Source organism: Uranotaenia lowii, chromosome 3 (assembly GCF_029784155.1).
Source record: "Uranotaenia lowii strain MFRU-FL chromosome 3, ASM2978415v1, whole genome shotgun sequence".
Classification (NCBI taxonomy): Eukaryota; Metazoa; Arthropoda; class Insecta; order Diptera; family Culicidae; genus Uranotaenia; species Uranotaenia lowii.
The window spans coordinates 74583947-74604764 of record NC_073693.1 but is presented as its reverse complement, the minus strand read 5'-3'; the positions used below and the strand labels follow the sequence as shown (position 1 = coordinate 74604764).

The 20818-nt window shown below is 34.0% G+C and overlaps 2 protein-coding genes across 2 annotated transcripts in view; one reads left to right on the top strand and one right to left on the bottom strand.

The window, feature by feature from the left end:
* The window catches only part of LOC129752295 (uncharacterized), a 409138-nt gene that overhangs the window by 350836 nt on the left and 37484 nt on the right, over positions 1–20818 (top strand). The gene's annotated exons all lie outside the window — the stretch shown is intronic.
* Positions 6–17127, bottom strand: LOC129752297 (uncharacterized). The gene is made up of 5 exons (XM_055748086.1): positions 17011–17127; positions 5742–5875; positions 2546–5355; positions 1945–2083; positions 6–252 (listed from the first exon to the last, which is right to left on the bottom strand). Exons 1-5 carry the CDS (start codon positions 17125–17127, stop codon positions 6–8), a joined length of 3447 nt encoding a protein of 1148 aa, XP_055604061.1.

Here is a 20818-nt window from a genome sequence, read left to right as displayed (position 1 = left end):
AAAATCTAACTCTGTTGTTCTTTCTCCGAGGTGACATTATTGTCACGAATTGGTAAGATGCATATCTTCGAAATGCCTCTTTGATAACTTCCAGATTGCGTTCGAACAGTTACAACTCTGACATTACCATCTGACCCAGGGTGAATTTCTGACACTCTTCCGATTGCCCATTGTAATGGCGGTAAATTGTCCTCTTTAAGAACTACCATCGTTCCGACCTTGATGTTATCTCGCTGTTTTGACCATTTCGTTCTGTTATGCAGATCAGACAAGTATTGAGTTGACCATCTTTTCCAAATTTGTTGGGCTGTTTTTTCCATTCTGTGCAATACATTTAAACGATTGTCTGGTACATCTTCCCAGTTCTGTTCTGGGGGAGCAGTGAGCGATTTTTGAACCAAAAAATGACCAGGAGTAAGCACTTCGAAATCGTTTGGATCGTTACTACACGGAGTGAGCGGACGTGAATTTAGAACTGCCTCAATTTGTACAACGACAGTCTGCAGTTCTTCTAGACCCAACGTGCGTGTACCAATAGTGCGCTTCAAAAGTGATTTGAACGACTTCACGGCTGACTCCCAAAGTCCACCAAAATTGGGTGATCGAGCTGGGATAAACTTAAATTCTATCCCCTGGTTTGCTGAGTGCTTTACAACCGATTCTTGGAAACTATTCTCGCTGAATAACTTGGAAAGTTCGTCGAGTTTCCGTTTGGCTCCAACAAAATTTCTGCCGTTATCACACATAATCAAACTTGGCGTGCTTCTTCGGCCACAAAACCGTTTGAAAGTGGCAAGAAACCCATCTGTTGACAAATCTGACGCAACTTCAAGATGCACAGCTTTCGTAACCAGACACACATAAATGGCTACAAATACCTTAACCGGGCGACATCGACGTTGGGGGTAAGTGACAAGGAATGGGCCGCAGTAATCTACTCCCACACGTTGAAATACTGGGTTTTGAGTCACTCTTTCCGGGGTTAAATCAGCCATAAGCTGCTCTTGAATCTTGGGTCTAGCACGAAAACAGCGTACGCAATTATGGATTATTGACCGAGCCAAACTACCTGCATGAATTGGCCAAAACTTCTGACGAACTGTTGCAATCAAAAGCTGCTGTCCAGCGTGAAACAACTTCTGATGGTAATACAACATGACTGATCTAGTAAGCGGATGTTTATAGTCCAAGATAAACGGATGTTTTCTAGTTTCAGAGATTGCTGCATTCTCTAATCGACCACCGACACAAATTATTCCATTCATCATGCGTGGATTGAGAGACAGCAACTTTGAACTGACTGAAATCTGACGGTTATTCGACAAATCTGCATATTCTTTCGGAAAACTTTCTTTTTGGGACAATCTGACTAAGCACTGAAGGGCTTCTTCTAACTCTGATGCTGACAAATATCCGACTTTTCTGTTACTGTTGTTACACTTTTGCGCATTGAAACGAAATCGCAAAAAGTACGCGGTCAACCGAATTGAATCTACAAGTGAGGCTCTCAATTCAAATATCTCATTGGTTGTCAAAGAATCAGTGACGGCAGTGACAGCTCCTCTCTCTTCGAGCAAGGAACTGGGTATTTCTGGGCAAACTTGTTGAGGTTGAGGCCAATGCGATTCCTCCAGTCGTAACCAATTGGGACCATGAAACCAAAGAGACTGATACTGTAACTGAGCGGGGGTCATTCCTCGCGATATGATATCCGCTGGGTTTTCTGTGCCTGCGACATGACTCCACACGCCCGACCGTGTAATGTGCTGGATTTCAGACACACGATTTGCCACAAAATTAGTCCATCTCGACGGTGAAGACGCAAGCCAACATTTAACTATCATCGAATCTGTCCAGAAAAAAGATTTGAAAGAAGACAGCTCCGTGCCTTTCACGAGCTTCTCAAACAGGTGAGCAAGCAGTAATGCAGACGATAGCTCTAACCTTGGAATTGACTTTCGTTTCTTCTTTTTCTGGAGATTCTCTAGAGGGGCAACTCGTGATTTTGAGGTCATCAATTGAACAACAGTTTCTCCCGATTCTGACACAGTTCTGACATAAATACAGGCCCCATAGGCCTTCTCTGACGCATCACAAAATCCATGAATTTGTAATGAACTGACATTTTTACTGACACCCACCCATCGTGGTACTGACACATTATCTAACCCAATCAAATTTCTTCTGTATTCATCCCAAGCGCTCTTTAAATCTTCGGTAAGTTCATCATCCCATCCGCATTGAAGTTTCCAAAGTTCTTGAACGAAAATTTTTGCCTGAATAATCACAGGACCGACTAATCCCAATGGATCAAATAACTTGGAAACATCTGACAAAATTGACCTTTTCGTAATGGGTGCTGAACTCTTCCAACTTGGGGTACTAAACCGAAAAACATCTGACTCTGGTTCCCATAACAATCCCAAAGTTTTCACCGTCGAGCTTGATGAATCAAGCTCCAATACCGAACGTTCATCTCGAAGATTTTCAGGGATTTCTAAGAGTATTTCTGAGCTGTTCGAAACGTATTTTCGCAAAGACATACCTGCTGAGTCCATTAATTCTGACATTTCTTTGACTAACTGTACACCTTCTTCGATACTGTCAACTCCAGCAAGCATATCATCGACGTAGAAACAACGACTCAAAATCTTCGACGCTAAGGGATGAGTTTTAGAACCCTGATCGGCTAGGACTTGCAAACACTTTGTTGCCAAGTAAGGCGCAGACGCTGTTCCGTAAGTTACTGTTAACAACTCGTAGGTGCGAAGAGGTTGATCGGTGGAGTCCCGCCAAAGAATTTTCTGCAATTTTTGGTCTGATTTCTGAACTTGGATCATACGGTACATTTTGGCAATATCTGCCACAATCGCAAACTTACACAATCTGAATCGCAAAACAATATCGATCAGCTCATCTTGTACAACCGGGCCAACCATAAGCGCATCATTCAAAGAGACTCCTGTCGACGACTTACAGGAAGCGTCGAAAACCACCCGTAACTTTGTCGTGGTACTTTCGGGCTTAAGAACTGCGTGATGCGGCAAATAGTAGCAAACTTCATTCAACTGACTTGAGCTGTCGATAACTTCTGACATATGACCAAGACTCTGATACTCGTGAATAAATTCAGAATACAACCTTTTCAATTCAGAATCCATTGATAATCGTTTCTCCAAACTCAAAAACCGTTTCGTGGCGATAACTCTGGAATCTCCAATTCGATTCAAAAAGCCTTCTTTTTTGGGTAACGTTACAACAAATCTTCCTGACTCATCTCTGACAGTAGTATTCTTAAAAATCTCTTCACAAGCTGACTCTTCAATCGACTGAACGCTGCGAACATGACATGTTTCGAGCTCCCAAAAACGTGTGAGCTGATCTTGAATATCACCGACTGAACAGACATAAACTTCTGACTGAGAAACTGTATTTTGATTATTAGGCAATCTACCAGACACAATCCAACCAAAAACTGTATTCTGTAATGTGGGTCCGTTCTCTAACGGCTTCATTCTTCCATCTGACAATAAATCCATATAAAATTCGGCTCCAATAATAACATCAATTGGACCAGACTCATAAAACCCAGGATCTGCTAAACAGGCCGAACCCGGCAGCGTAAGGATCGAAGGATCAAAAGCAGCAGTAGGCAGATCAACTGTCAACCTTGGCAGTACAAAAAATTGCATCCATTCTTTAAACTGTGAAATTCTGGAGGATCTGGAACCAACTTCTGCGGAAACTAACTTCGTTGAAACCATTTGAGACGAGCCGATGCCTTGCACCGACAAAAACGTTGGGGTTTCATGGAACTTAAGCCGTCGAGAGAATTCACGTGTCATCAAACAATGCTGAGAACACGAATCTAGCAGCGCACGTGCCAGAAGTGTATTTCCAAAACGATCCTTGACTCGGATCATCGCCGTGGACAGTAAAATATTACGAGACGGTATAAACGGAAGTGCTACGTAATTCTGACTTGTGGTGGCTTGTGCGTTGTCTGGATTTGTGTTTGTGTTGTGTGAGTGGGTTTGTGCATGCTGTGTAGTGGTGTGCGCATGCTGTATTGGTCTTGAGTTGTGTTGTTGCTGTTGATTCATTGGTTGCGGTTGCGATTGAAACGGTATCTGTTGCGCCGAACGCGTTTGACTCTGCTGTCGGTATTGTACCGAAAACTGCGGCTGTGGAACGGAGGATCTAGAATGTAACATACTGTGGTGCTTCTGCTGACAATGATGGCAAGAACCTCGTTCACAATTTCGGTAGAAGTGGCCTGGCATCAAACAATTCCGACACAACTTGTTGCGAATAGCAGCATCCATTCGCTCGGGAACCTTCATCCGTTGAAATTTGCCACACTGGAACGGTGAGTGCCATGGATCTGCACAGAACGGACAACGTGAAACTGATCTGATGGTTGTATTACAAACTGTTGATCTCGTCTGACGGGCTTCGGATGGTGGATTTCTTGCAGAGGTGATTGATTGGAGAACAGAGCAGTGACCTTGCAAGAACAGAAGCAGCTCTTCGTACGTTGGGACCTCCTTAGACCCGTAATGCGTCTCCCATTGGCGCAATGTTGCAGAATCTAGTCTAGAACACAACATGTAGACTAATATTGTGCTCCAAGACTTCGTTGGCTCTCCGATTTTCTGTAACATCATCAAGTTTTTCTCAAACTCGCTGATGAGGAAGTTCAGACCGTCATAATTCTCCTTTTTAAGCGGTTCGAGGGCGAAAAGAGCGTCGAGATGAGCCTTCACAATCAGCTTCTTATTTTCATAACGAACTTGCAAAGTTTTCCAGGCGACGTCGTAGTTTGCCTCTGAAAGCTCGATGTTGTTGATTTCCTTCAGTGCATCACCCTGTAGAGAGGAACGAAGGTACGTAAACTTATCCATAGACGTCAGATGCTCGTTGTCATGGATAAGGCTTCGGAAGGAATCCCGGAATGTAATCCACTCTCTTATTTTTCCACTGAAGGACGGCAAACGTATCTCTGGCAGCTTTACTCTTGAAGTATTCCCTGACGCAGACTGACTCTGACTGATGCTGGTTGCGTTCACACCTAAGGCATCCTTATCACCTTGGAGTCTAAGGAGGTCACCTCGGATCGCGAAGTATCGGTCATCGAATTGCTGTAGAACCTTGTCGTTTTCCTCTTCACGTTGCTTGGCGATCTCTCCTTTGACTTCACTGTCAGCATCTTTCTGCTCTTTCTCATCCGCTTCATCCAGCAAAAGTTCAATTTTGCTCCGTATTTCAAAAAACTCACTGTACACAGTATCAATCACATGCAATCTCGAACTTAATTGACACCGATCACTATCAATCTGATAGGTTTGGATGAATCTATCCGTACCATCAAAAATAACATATAACTGCCGTTCACGTTTTAGCAAAGCCTTCAGCGTACTTTTAGACATTGCTACACTTTAGAAAATCTGACACTGCACCAAATATGTTACACTGCAATATTAATTCACTCACCGATAAATCAACTCGACGTTCCACAGTACTGCGACGAAAACTGACAACTGGCAACCCTATGTACAGCAGCGAGGGGGAGGCAACCAATAAAAATCAACAAAGTGAAATGTAGCGGCAGAATCCGAGACCAAATTACAGCGTACAAGGCTCACACCACATGCAACAAACCAAGTCTTACTCACATGCAATATCTTTATTTTTTCTCTCAGGTAGGCCACATGCATCAAGCCACCAATCGTACACCTTACCGAACTCGTTTACTGTTTATTGTCTCCTCAAAAGTGCTGAACAGTTCCAGGTGATTAACTGCAATTTCCAATTGCACCGAAATCTGCGATGGCGTCGCGGCGTCGTCTCTCAGCTGCTGTAGCGATGGCGAATCCTGCGTCCAAAATGGTGCAGCTATCAGGCAGGAACAATAGCTCGAACAGCTTCACTATTCCGCGGTCCACGGGGCTTCCACAAATGTCCTGAATCCGGCTCGAAGGACCAAAATGTTCGGGGGAATCGTCTACCAAATCACTTAACCGGTTCGGAACGTTTGCGGGAATTCGTGGATGTGGTAACCGAACTTCACTTTGAGTTTCAACTCAATTAAAGACAACTCGCGACGGACTGTTTTCGAATGGTATTTATTCGGCGGAGGTTTAATTTCAACTGTGCTGCTGCTGGCTGCTTCAGTCAGCTGTTTTTGGCAAAACATACACTAATACCGACGCAACGGCAGAACTGTCAAGCCGTGCGATGTTTTTTGCTGGGGGTGTTCAAGCATTTTAGTGATTTTAATTTGTCGATATTTCTGCTATCTTTTTCCTACAACAGAATTCAAATATAAAAAAGTTTCAAATTGGCGATCCGGATTTGAAAACTTGAAAACAGATTCATCATTTGCAATTTATGATTTAATTCAGATTCGAAAGTCAGCTCGAAAGTTATAATTGTTATATTGAATCCCCTTTAAACATTAAAAAAATAACAGATTTAAAATTAAAGAATTGATTGAGTTCTCTGTAATAATTCTAAATTTTTGAATCATATTTCAAATTCTAATCTGGAATTTTCGGAAGTCAGATTTAGATTCAGATGGTCAATCAGGATATAATTATCAAGTTGATTATTTCGATGAGTAATTCAAACTGCAGGAGATCTCAGTTTAAAATTTTTAAAGTTTTAGTTTCATTTAAAAAATTCAAATTTTCAAACAAAGCAAGTTTTCCTACGTATTAAGCAAAAAATCTTGGATAAAATAAAGAATTTGGGCTCTTTTCCAAGTAATATTCGATACAAAAAACTATATTTTATATTTTTTTAAAATATAATCAATAGGAATGGAATTGATTCTAACGGAACAAATTTCGCTGATATAGAAACTTTTAAAACTTGCAGAGAAAGCATAATGTTGGTCTATTGTTTAACATGTATTAAGTAGTTTTTAAGAGTTAAATTTTAAACTTAATCCGAAGGATTCGGATTAAATTTGCAAGTTTCAGATCTGAGCAGATTCAAGCATAAAATTTGATTTGATTTAAGTATAAAATAAGTTTTTTTTAAGTGAAGGCTTCCTTAAAATCTTATACTTTGTTCAAATTAAATAAGGTCAATTCATGAGTATTTAAGCAATCGCAATCATCGATAAAAATAAGTTCCTTTTTATAACTGAAGGATTCCTTATAGAAATCAAACATACAATTTTTAAGACTTTAGGATGTATTATCAAAAATGTTTTTTTTAATACGAAAACTTGGTGCAAATAAACTTCCATTAATTTAATTATGTTTTCTGGAATTTTTTGGGTATGATTCTGAAGAAAATAAATGAGAACTAACTGTATTGGTAACTATCACGAGTGTGTGGCAAGGTTGCCAAAATCACAGAAAAATCTATAATGTCACAGAATTTTGAGTCAAATTTCATCACAGAATCTGTGTCACAGAACACAGAATTTTTGGAACATTCATTGATTTCAAAGAATTTTGAAATTTTAGACGTTTTTTTTAAATTTAATTTTTTAAGTCAATATAAATATTGGATGATTATCTTTGAATTGAAGAAATATGATAAAATTGGTAATGTGAATTGACTTTTTTTTTAAATAAAATATAAATAAAGACGCTATTTAACATGACTTTTCATTGAAATTAATGGAAAAAGCATCACAGAAAATCGTCACAGAATTTTAGGGAAAAATCACAGAAATTCAGAATTTTTTTTCGTCAAAACACAGAATTGTTTTCGGCAACCTTTGTGTGTGGCTATGTTCAGTGTTTTCTTGAAAATAAAATTTTTGATAATTTTTAATTTTTTCTTAAATATTCATACCTTTTTGTCATAGTTGTTGGTAAAAAATCTCCATCCAAAATTTTTCAAATTCATTTTTTTTATATTTGTTGGAATTGCCATACATTCGAGCTTAAAAATGTCAAATTTGAAGTTTTCGGGAATATTTATCAGTGAATATTTAAGCTATATTAATGTTTTTCGTTCGCAATTCTTCAATGAAAAAAAAGTTGTCCTGGACCACCCGATGGTTTTTTTAAAGAATAATGCGTTAGATAGGATAGGGTCTCCTCTAAAATGTGGCAAATTTTCAGAGATGCCGAGTTATGCATTTTAATTTGAAAGCAAGATTTCAGATTTTTTTTCATATTCAAAATAGAACTGGGATTTTTCTTCTTGTTTAAAAACTGTTCATAAATGTAGGTCACGGTGTCTTCTTTTGGTACATTTGAAAGCAAAAATTGGTAATCTCGAAAATTTGCCTATCCAACTCAAAGTTTACAAAATGTTTTTTGAAGATTTGCGGACAAAATAGACGAGAATGTTTTTTAAATGTTCACTTTAATTATTCCTTAAAACTTCAAATTTCCCATTTTCAAGCTGATATGTTTGAAAATTGCTTAGAACATAAATGAAAATTCCAACAGTACTGTGACAAAGATTTTTTTTACCAATATTTATAAATAAAATTCTTAGACATTTTTTTAAATTATCACTTTCCAGAAGAATTTGTGTGAAATTTCAAGAACAGTTTTTGTGAAAAATATTATTCTCTGATTTACTCAAATTTTCAACTTTCAACTTGTAAGCAAAATTTCTGTGCAAATTGGTAGTTTATGATTTTGTAAAAATATTTTTCGATTTGAACAGACCAATAAAAATGCTGATAAAATCAACCACCTTGCATCATAAAACCATCGTTTTATAAACAGTGGCTTGCAAGAACTCTCATAAGAAGTTTTTCAAGAAAAATGCTTGACGAGACAATCCATATGATTCCGACTGCTCTTAAAAATATTAAATTTGACTGATAAAATTCAAAATTCAAATAATAAAAATGAATGAAACATTTACAAGCGCAGGTTTGTTGCTTTCTCACACAGGAGTATATAGAACAAAAAGTTGGCCAAAGTGGTTTTTGACGTTTATACTCAGTCATAAATTTGAATATCTTGGAATAAGACTATTAAAATAATATAAAAGTTTATGAAAACAATATTAAGCCAATTCAATCACCTAGTAATGATTTTTAGGCTTTTTGATAACAAAAAAAATCGTTATAAGTATCGAATCCGCTGGATTCTTTGAATATTATCTTCCACCTTTATTAATACAAATATCATTTAATTATTCTGATAAATATTTTCTAATTTCCTACCACTTGATTGTTTTGATTTCTATTCAAATAAGCATCAACAAATTTGTAGTTTTTTAATGTATTGGTTAAAAAAAAATCTCTGAAATTCAGCCGTTTTGCCAGGTGTCTCAGAAACTTTTTTTGTTTATTTTCATAGTACATATACGTATATCCCGCTGCTCTTAGTTCGTTTGTGCTGCATAGCTTAAAACATCTATTGGCACAATTTTATGGAGGTCCTGTGTTTTTCTTCGTTTATTTTCTTTATTTCAATGAATTTTTTCTCTAAAAATATAAGAATTGCTTCTATACAGCTCTATACTCTATACTGCATGATTATTCTAAACAGCTGAGTTCCAAAAATTAACGTTGATTTTGCAAACAAAAATTTTCTAATTAATTTGAATAAATACGTGACTGGAAAACAGGAACTAAAAATTCAAGAGTTTTCTTAGTTACCATTTTTAAAAAGAAAAGAGAATAACTTTCGAAAATTCAAAAACGACACTGTGACTTTCATACATGTTACCAGAGATTTACAAAAATTTCCATGATTCATAAGGTTAATAAATTATTTCCAATAAGCACGAAAAATTAATTTTAAACTATAATTCGATAAACTATTTTTTTTAGCAACTCATTAAAATAAACATAGCGATTTTACAAAAAAGAAGACATATTTTTCAGCTTCATCAAACAAAATATCACGAGTACGGAAGTATGCGGTAGTTTTTTTCTTCTGGCTATGGTTCATGAAGTTACGCATTTTCACATGATGTAAAATTTATTGCTGGGACTTGCTGGGAACATAAATAAAAACACTTGTTTAACAAAAAAAAGCCATATACAGTACCAGAATAATTTTTTTAACCTCTTATACTCAAATATAACCTTCTACCATTCATTTAAATTCTCCTTTTGAAGTTTTTTTTTTGTTAAGTCACTTCTTATACTTTTAATCACATGTTGAAATATGATGCAATTTTTATACGGTTTTTTGTAAAATTGCAGTTGATAGAATTATGGCATTTCCGATAGCCACTTTTTTCGTAAAAAAAAACTAAATATTGAAAAACTGACTGATACATGGTGTCAAATATGTTATTTAGTAACACTTTAAAACCCCATTCTTAAAGTTGAGATTATTGAATGGCAATTCTAAACTTACAATTAAAAGAAAGATTAAATTCATGAAAGTCATCATATACTTAGTGCGTCGAAATGTTTTTGGCAAAGAGTGCCTTAAGATAAAGTTCCGCCGGATGTGAGCCAATCTATTATATAAAATTCTCTTGTAACGGTGTTTGTAGTACTACTCCTCCGAAACTAGCCAAAGGATGCAAATAAAATTATTTTTAGAATATTCTGTAGCCATGCGAATCGGTTTATATCGAATAAAAATATCAAAAAGTCGCATCAATTGTCCGTAATAACTAAATTTGTATTTTTTTGAATCAAATAAAAGTCATGGCTTCCATTTTTTCGAGATTGTTTTTTCCTTTGGGCGGTTTGTTTTTCATCTCCAAGGTCGAGGCGTCGCTAGCAGACGTCGTTAGAAGATAGTAACCATGGCATAGCATACTGATCAGTGAGAATATTTTGGCGCGTATTTCTCAACCAAGCATATTTTCAATGCAAGTGGTGGCGATATGAAGCCTTGATGTAATTTCCTAGCTCATTTCTACAGCACATGGTTATGAATGACGACTAGATGTGACTCAGGTTGACATTTTGCTGATCGAATAAAACATAATATTTGTTTCGCCAAAATCTGAAATTGAAAAGTCAGGCATCCATTTTTAGAGATTTTCATTTCTTCGAGGGGTTAGTTTTTCATCTCCATGGGAGAGGCGCCGCTAGCAAACGTCGTTGCAAGTTAATAGTAACCAAAGCATACTGTTCATTGATCGCTGGAAAAATTTAAAAATTAGGCGCCTATTTCTCAACCAAGTACGTATATTTCTTATGCACGTGGGGGCGATATGCAACCTAGATGTGTTTTTTCTTGCTTATTTGTACACAGCACATGGTAACAAATGACGCCTAGATTTGACACGGATTGATATTTTATCGATTGAATCAAAACCATATAAACGATTTCAAATATTAAAACCATTTTTAATTCGTGTTAATTTTAGTAACATTGTTGTCCAAAAAATATGAATTTGGTAAAGATAAATATGAAATAATGTTATGACACTTTGCGGACGTTTGAAAATAAGAAATTGGGAAGCTTTACATTCAATTTCGTATAATCCAATAAGCCTAGAACGCTAGACACATTAACAGAACAAGATTCTATTCTATTCTATTTTGTCTATTTATAGAGGATTTTAACCAACATGGTCATTCGTCCTCTCAACAAGAGTCTGTTCTTTGAAATAGATTTGATAGGATTGAACTATTTGATTTTTAGCAAACGTAAATTGAAGTTATAAATAAAATAATCTACTTTTTAACAACAAAAAGTGAGGATATGCATTTTCCGGAAGAATTTTCAATTAAGAAAGTAGACTAGAGCAAGTGCAAACTATCAACTTTTACAAAAATGTATACATTATTGCTTCATCTAAAAATTGTTGGGCCCAAAAAAACTTGATTAAATAATCTTAACTATTTTTTTTTAAATCATTCACCAAAAAACTGTTTAGACGTTTACTGTTTGTTTACACACACAATTCAAGTACAAACTTAACATAAAAAGTGTGTTTTTGTTTTACATATTTTGGCTATATAGAAGAGACTTTTGATTCACTTTTTTGTTGAAAAGTTTTATTGTTATTGATATTCCAGGGGCAGCAGATTTTTATGATGAACTTTTAATATGACCTGAAAGTGCTAAAAATAATATTAATTTCTGTAATTTCTTAGGTGGAATAAGTGAAAACGCGCTATTTAGCTATGAAACATCTACAATTTAAGAATTTTATCTTCAAAATGACCAGAAAGGATATCCCGAGTGCTGAATCTGAAGCGGATATTCAAAATTATTATAAAGGTCTTTGTAAATCGAGGTCTTTTGGTAGAACAGCATTCAGTGAAATTGAAGTACCAAGCACTAATTTATTCCGGAGAAAAACTTATTAAGGATATATCAATAAAAGTTGATAAAACAGACAAACAAGAACAAGTATTAAATTAATTTTAAAGTCTTTTCACTGACGCATCTGAAAAAGACCTATGTGTTTTCACTTGCCCCAATAAATGGGACAAATGTATACTTCAATATTTCCTTTTGTCAACATAACTACTATTTTTGTTGTTGAAAATATTACTTTATTTAGAGAATGTGAAAGTTGAACTTCGGTGGTATTCGTTAGGATTTGACCGGTGTTTCATTTTTGAAAATTAAGATTTACAGTAGAAAAGACACATAATTTTTATTAAGGTTTTGTTTATATGATAATTTCCAGGAAAAAAAAGAACTCATGAAACCATCGAAGCCTGAACAGATTATTTCTTTTCGGACCATTAAATTTAAAAAAAAAACTGCTTTTCAATTGAATGTTATTAAATCTTAAAAATATAACGTAATCCTAAATGAAATCGCAGATCACCACCAACAATGTTCAGGAAATTTTGAAATCAGAACTGCTTCAATTAAAAACTTTAAAATAATGGGTGAATATATCTAAACATATGTTTTCCTCTTTTCAAAACTAATCGTTTCTTCGATTCATCGGGTTAAAGTTCAAAGGAATTAATTTGCATTTTTTGCTTGAATAAAAAAAGGAATTTGCAATACACAAAATCGCCAGATTTAATGCCATGACAAGTGCTGTTTGTGAACAATTTAAGTTGAAATGTGTAAAGTCTATAACTTAATTATCAGGCGAATCTTTTTGGAAATGATTTTGGTGAAAATGTGGTGAACTGCTTCGAAGGATGAGGATGGTGAATAAAAAGCTGTTTGAAAACGGTTAGTAAAAAATCTTTTCTTATGTTTTTTTATTTCTTCAGCTATAAAAAATACACCATACAAAGCTAATTGCGAGCTGAAAGCGCTGCGTTAGGCAAAATATTCGGCAAATACTCCAAAAATTGTCCCGATATAAAAAAAAATATAACAAAACGGAATAAATCTACTGAAAGGAATACAGCAAATGAAACATACATATTATCAACATACAGTCATTCATTGAACAAGTAACAAAAATTGGATTTTAAAAGACCCGTTGAGTTTAAATTCTTTGGTTTAGTTTTGATAGAATTGAGCGGGACAATTCGAGTAAAGGAAAAGAAGGGAAATGTAAAGAATACTAGGAAAAATGGACCCCAAATTGAACATGGTAAGACGAAGTTTACCGGGTCTGCTAGTCTATATATATAAACATGAATTTCTGTCTGTCTGTCTGTCTGTCTGTTCCCTATAGACTCGGAAACTACTGAACCGATTTGCGTGAAACTTGGCAGGTGGAGGTATTGGAGGTAGGGGAAGGTTCCTATTATGGTTTGAGACCCCTCCCTCTCTCATGAAGGGGGGGAGGGGCCTCCCAAACAAAAGACAATTTTTTGCATAACTCGAGAACCCATCAAGCAAATGGTATCAAATTTGGCATGGGGTGGTATTTGGGAACGAGGAATATTTCTATGAATATCAGGCATCCCTCCCTCCTCTCAGTGGGGTGATAGGAAGGGGGGAGGGGGGCTATCTTACAATTTTTCATATAACTCGAAAACTAATCAAGATATAGGAACCAAATTTGGCACGGGAAGGTATTCGGATACGAAAAATACTTCAATGATTATTTGAGACAACGTGACATGTTCTAATGATTGTTTGAGACCCCTTCCTTCTTCCAGAGGGAAGAAAGGAAAGAAGGAGGGGAGTTTCATACAATTTTTACTGCATAACTCAAGAACTACAACAGCAAATGGAACCAAATTTGGCATGGAACGTAATTTGGGTACGAGAAATGCTTCTATGAATATTTGGAATCCCTCACTCCTTCAAAGATGTGGATGAAAAGGGGGAGGAGAGGTCTCTATTACAGTTTTCAGTATAACTGGAGAGTTGATCGAGCAAATTGAACCATATTTGACATATGAGGGTTTTTGGATACGAGAAATGTTTCTATTATAAATTTAAGCCCCAAATTTTTTTCCGCGGAAAGATATATAGGGGGGCTTCCATACAATTTTTTTGCATAATTCGAGAATGAATTGAGCAAATGAAACTGAATTTGGCATCAAAAAGAATTTGAGTACGAGAAATACTTTTTCTTTGTGAAGCAATACCTTTCTTGCAGTAGGATGATAAAATTGGGAATATAGAAAGGGAAGAGAAGGCTTACATTTAACTTTTTTTTATTAAATCCGAGAAATGGACAAAACATAACATGGAAAATCATTTTGCTATGATTCTCTGAATATCTGACATACCATCCTCCTTTCAGTGAGTAGGTACATAGGAGGAGAGAGGTGAGCCCAATACAATTTTGTTAGCATAAGTTCTCAATTTATGCAACGAAACCAACAAATGGAAATAAATATGGCATGAAAAGGTACTTGGTTACGAGATATGTTTCTACGTATGTTCTAGACCCTTACGCTTTACAGTGTAGAGAGGGAAAGAAAGAAGGGGGCTCCTTATAAATTATGTTTTAAAGCTTAAATAAACTTATCAACCAATGGAGTTATATTTGATACAAGAGGATTTTTGGGCATGAAAAAATGAGTATGATTATTTAAGGCCACGACCTCCATTCAGCAGGGGTTGAAGGGGAAGGACAGGAGAGGTTCTTCTATCAATTTTTAGCATAAATCCAGAGAATATCAAGCAAAAACAACCATATTTTATAAGTTAGATTGTTTGCGCACGGATAATTTGAGACCCTCCTTTTTCAGGGCGAAGCTTAAAGAAGCAGATTTAAATTATCAGATCTTTAACACCAATTTATAGATCAACATTCAGAAAATTAGTTAAAGTCATCTTTGTGTTGCAATTCGAAACTCCAGCTGCAGCTCTCATTTTAAAGCGGTTTTAAAATAATGCCAACAAAACAATAAAAGTTTGAAAAAATTCTGAAAATAGCATATGTTTTGGAAAGGTGTAGCAAAGCACACCGGGTCAGCTAGTATTCTTATATGTTTGTTTACACTAATTTTTGGACACCTTTTGGGATAAAAAAATTTCCGGTTACTATAGCAAATTCATTCCTTGATCTGAAAATTTAACTTGGAAACGATCTAACTGAAATTTGACATGTGACCTTCTGGTAAGCTTATGATCAATTTTAGCATGGAACGTTTAATGTTTCCTTTATTAAGATTGGTACACTGCGGTTCATTAAATTATTTATGAATGCAAATATTACTGTTTAAGGAAAACAACGGTAAAGCAAAATTTTCTCTAAAAACGCATTTAATTTATATATTATTTCTATCACAACTTCACTCATATCAACAATACTGTTGATTGTACGTTAAAATGGAGTTCAGATGATCGATTGAAAATTTATTCACCTTCAATTATAAAAAAAAATCCAATTAATGAATGTATACAGTCTGAGATATTTGAATATAAGTTCAAGTACTTTTTTTATTTTTCCAAAGTATTATATTTGAAGCATAGCTCAAAAACTGTTTTACTGAGATTTTTTTTGTCTATGTCGATGAAGTTCACAATTTTTTTTAAAATTTTCTAAACAAGTGTTATAAGAGAAAATTTTAACAACTAACCCGTGTATTTTGTTAACAAATCTTCAAAAAACAAAGTTGTTAACCCTCCGATAATTTTTTTTGCTGAAAAGTGCGTTGAATAGAGGGAGTCCTCTCATATAGGCGAATTTTCAGAGATTTTTTCTAATCGAATTCGTTCTTAAAAAGACCCCGTGAAGAATAATAAACCTGAACCGGGTCCTTCACATCAAGCTTCAAACAAATCGAACCAGTCAGCAAACAGTCGGAGAAAAGTGATAAAAAGAAGTTCATTCACGAAAACCCCAGCCAATCATAGCGCTTCTGCATAAGACCCGTTTTTTTTCAATAGATAAAGTACGGTTATCTTTTGTCAACGAATGCACTTCACTGATTTGCCCTAAGTTGGACTTTAAAAGGAAGTGTCCCTAATTGCATGATTGAATAGATAACATTTAATCGCAGGGTTTACCCTAATTAGCAGCTAGCTACGAAAATTCAGCAAACTGAACTGACAGAGCATGTTTTATTTTGAGGAAGGATTTTTTATGAATTTTGTAAACCAGATTCAAAAAATGAACTAAGTTTTCAAGTTTTTGAACAAAGATTCCACCTTCAAACTATGTGATTTCGTTTTCTTTTATTTTTTATGAATTTCTTTTCCCAAATCTCTAACCAGAAAAAATCCCAACACCAGATTTCTTTCTCAAATCTTGATCTCCCGTGTCTTTAAAGCCACAGGCAACCGGTTGAATGGAAAAATTCATCAAACATCATCGACGGGAGGCCATAATCCCTTTTAATCTCCGTGAAAAAAAGGAAAACTGAAAAGCGAGAAACAGTTAGGTTTCTATGAGTTGGATGATTCAATTCTCTGCTGCTGCTTTTGCGAGCGAAACGTTCGGAAGTTGCGGTTGAGTCCGTTGGGTGTCTCTAATTGCCATTCGGTGCAGCACAGCACTGCCAAAAGCCTATTTCGAACCTTGCTTCCCTAGCCACAGCATTCTTCCTATTTTTCCACTTACGTTTTCTTCTAGAAACGGAAAGATGAGAAACACCTAATTCAATTTTGGCAAATCAAATTTCAAACTAGCTTACATGCTATACTGGCTGAAGATCTTTTCTAGTTATAGAGGTTTTGGGGGAAAGGAAGAGGAGAAGAAAACTCATGGGAAACGGAAATCCATCTTCCAAATTCCATTCAACCATGCGGTTCCTGTAAGCAAACAAAATTCATCGCTTACATGAATGTAATATCGCTTGAATTGGTCTTTAGCAGTTTGCATCGGAGCTAATGAATCGGATGAACCCACCTTGGGGGTGCGAGAAAAGTTTTCCCGACCGCTTTTCCTACCGTTCATCGATGAACATGGAAAAGCTTTCGACACATGAGAAAATTCATCTGGCAAGAGTTTGGCTACTTACCGCAAGATGGTGCTCTCTAAAGTGTGGAAGCTTTATCGACTTAGTCGACTTTGGAATGCTTTGTAAAGCTACGATGCAACTAGCCCTTTGGATTTAAAATGCCTTTTCTTAGTAACGATTTTTCTTAACTTTGATTTATTACACTAAAAATAAGGTTATGATCGAAAAGTATAAAATCGATACAAAAAGAGGACTCTGTTGTAAATTTTAAACAGTTTTGTTTTAAGAATTTTTCTTATTTTTACTGATGAATTGTGGTATTCATTTTAAAGCGAATAAATAACGTGTTTTCTATAAATTAAAATTTTTTTCACTATTTTAAGAGTAAGACAGATCACCTTCAATTAAATTTTTTTTTTTAAATTTGTGTTTGCAACAATACATATGGTGGTTAAATGAAGTAAGTAATAAAATACATATTGTATGTTTATCAATTAAGATTAATCCCCGTGAATTTTGTGTAATAATTAATTTTAACGGTCATAAAAATGAATGTTATGTTCTCATAGTGACAACATTTCAAGATTTGAAAATTATAGATGGATAGAAAAAGTTTATAAGAAAATTACAGGTGTTGAAAATGCGCGGGTTAATTATTTTATAGTATTAAAAAATTGTTAAAATTTTGAAAATTTATAAAACTGGATAAATTGACAAAATTGTCAAAACTGTCAAAATTTTCAAAATTGTCAAAATTGTCAAAATTGTCAAAATTGTCAAAATTGTCAAAATTGTCAAAATTGTCAAAATTGTCAAAATTGTCAAAATTGTCAAAATTGTCAAAATTGTCAAAATTGTCAAAATTGTCAAAATTGTCAAAATTGTCAAAATTGTCAAAATTGTCAAAATTGTCAAAATTGTCAAAATTGTCAAAATTGTCAAAATTGTCAAAATTGTCAAAATTGTCAAAATTGTCAAAATTGTCAAAATTGTCAAAATTGTCAAATTTGTCAAAATTGTCAAAATTGTCAAAATTGTCAAAATTGTCAAAATTGTCAAAATTGTCAAAATTGTCAAAATTGTCAAAATTGTCAAAATTGTCAAAATTGTCAAAATTGTCAAAATTGTCAAAATTGTCAAAATTGTCAAAATTGTCAAAATTGTCAAAATTGTCAAAATTGTCAAAATTGTCAAAATTGTCGAAATTGTCAAAATTGTCAAAATTGTCAAAATTGTCAAAATTGTCAAAATTGTCAAAATTGTCAAAATTGTCAAAATTGTCAAAATTGTCAAAACTGTCAAAATTGTCAAAATTGTCAAAATTGTCAAAATTGTCAAAATTGTCAAAATTGTCAAAATTGTCAAAATTGTCAAAATTGTCAAAATTGTCAAAATTGTCAAAATTGTCAAAATTGTCAAAATTGTCAAAATTGTCAAAATTGTCAAAATTGTCAAAATTGTCAAAATTGTCAAAATTGTCAAAATTGTCAAAATTGTCAAAATTGTCAAAATTGTCAAAATTGTCAAAATTGTCAAAATTGTCAAAATTGTCAAAATTGTCAAAATTGTCAAAATTGTCAAAATTGTCAAAATTGTCAAAATTGTCAAAATTGTCAAAATTGTCAAAATTGTCAAAATTGTCAAAATTGTCAAAATTGTCAAAATTGTCAAAATTGTCAAAATTGTCAAAATTTTCAAAACTAAAAAACCCTAAAATCGAAATCAAGTGTTCCGTCAGTGTAGTCAGTCGTTTAAAATAAAATTAATTCGCAAATAACCAATAGATCAATCGAAAAATAAAATCTCAATTTCGAAAAGAACGATTTTGACAATATTTATAATTTACTCATGTTTGAGAAACTAAGATTTGTTTACTCGGCCTCTCAGCAGTCATTTTTTTTATGTTTCAGAATAATGAAATTTTCAATAAAATGAAATATAAAAATTTAAAAAAAAAACTTTGCTATTCCATTGCACTGAAATAATTTTACAGATGAAGTTTAAAAATATGCACAACAAATCTTCATAAAATCCAGGTGTGTACGGGGGCTCACCGTCCAAATATTTTAGTTTCACCTTAAAAATGACTCGGAAAAGGCTATATTTTCCATATCTGGAAAAAAAAATGAGTTACTGATTTTTTTTCTCTTTTTATCTTCTTCTTTAAACACATCGTATTTTGTTTTTCTCTTCTGATCGGATATTGAGCAGGATAAATCATTATACGATCTATATCCGATTTTAATTCAGATCATTAATGTTTTATCTTATATTATTTTATTTCATCTTAAATTATCTTTTTTCAGCATGTTTATTCATTGTTCAAATAAAAAAGTATATCATTTTAAACAATTTTGTTTTATGTTAACTTGATATTGAGTCGATTCTTATTTAATCTTGTTTTATCTTGTTCGATTTTGTTGAAATAGTTTTATTTTATTTTTCTTGGTTCATTTTTCTTTGTCTTATTCTATTTTTTTTTTTAATTCTTTTGTTGACTTGTTTTTTTTCTTTTTTTAGGTTTCTTTTTCTGACTTGCTTTTTTTTATTAACTTTAATTTTATTTTATCTGGTTTTTTATCTGCTTTTTTAATTTAGATTTTTTTTCGATTATATTCGTTTTACCATCTTTATGGCATTTGTGACTTATATCAACGTTGCAGTTAGCAGACTGTTCGATGTTTGCTTCTGGGCCTGAACTCACGGACATCGTCTCAGGAAGCAACTGACTTGCCAACTGAGTATATTCACAAGCCCGTTTTTTTTATCTCATGTTTACTGCTTTAACTATACTGTCTCTTGTTCAAATTGGTTTTAATTAGTTTTTATATTTCAACTTCTGTGACTTCATGTGTTGACATGTTCCATCTATTAATCTCTTTTCCATTCATGTATGATCTTTGAAAGCTTATTTTATTCGGGTTTTTCGTTCTAAATTGTATTTTTTTTTAAATTGTGTCATCCTGTGTGATCAATTATCATCTAGATGAATTAACTGGTTGGGGAACATGCTCTATTACCCAGCTAAACAGAAATCGTAAAGGAAATGACAACATAAGTCGTTTAAATTGAGATTGCTCGAGGCTATCGTACAAATATTTGTTCTGAGTGATTTTTCATGATACATTTACGGCTCCTTCTGCAAAACATTTCAAAACACGAGTGGCGCGTAATAGCCACATGGGGCGTTGTATAATCTTTTCCCTTTCGGTCGTGTTTTATTTTTTTTTTTAATTTTTTGTTGCGTTTATTTTGCTTTATACTGTTCTTCCTTGTTTTGTCTTGTTTTTTCCGGTTTTATCTGACTTTTTTATATTTCACGTTGTATCTCACTCCACCTTGTTTTGTTTTATCTTGTTTGATCGTATTTTTTCGTGTTTTATTTTTTTAATATTATTAAATTATGTTTAACTTGCTTTTTCATGTATCATGTTGTTTTATGATGATGTATCTTTTTTGATATAATATGTTGTTTTTTAAATTTGATCTATTTTTAATTTTTTTCTAATCTTGTATTTAAAGTTAAGTTTGAAAACTTTTGATCGTGATTTATCTTTTTTTTTTTTGTTAAATATACTCTTGTATTTTTTTCTTCTTTTTCTTTGTTTCTTTCTTTTAAAGCTTTTGTTTGGTCATTAATTAGACACAACCCGTACAATGTTTAAGTATATTGTATCGAATATGCTA

What these genes read in the sequence shown, in the direction of transcription:
- LOC129752297 (XM_055748086.1), bottom strand. Translation starts at nt 17,127, where the DNA reads ATGAACGGTAGGAAAAGCGGTCGGGAAAACTTTTCTCGCACCCCCAAG. An exon ending in ATAAACAGTAAACGAGTTCG is followed by an intron (nt 5,356 to 5,741) that starts GTAAGGTGTACG and finishes TGGTACGGATAG; the next exon opens with ATTCATCCAAACCTATCAGA. An exon ending in AAACGAAAGTCAATTCCAAG is followed by an intron (nt 253 to 1,944) that starts GTTAGAGCTATC and finishes TCTGCATAACAG; the next exon opens with AACGAAATGGTCAAAACAGC.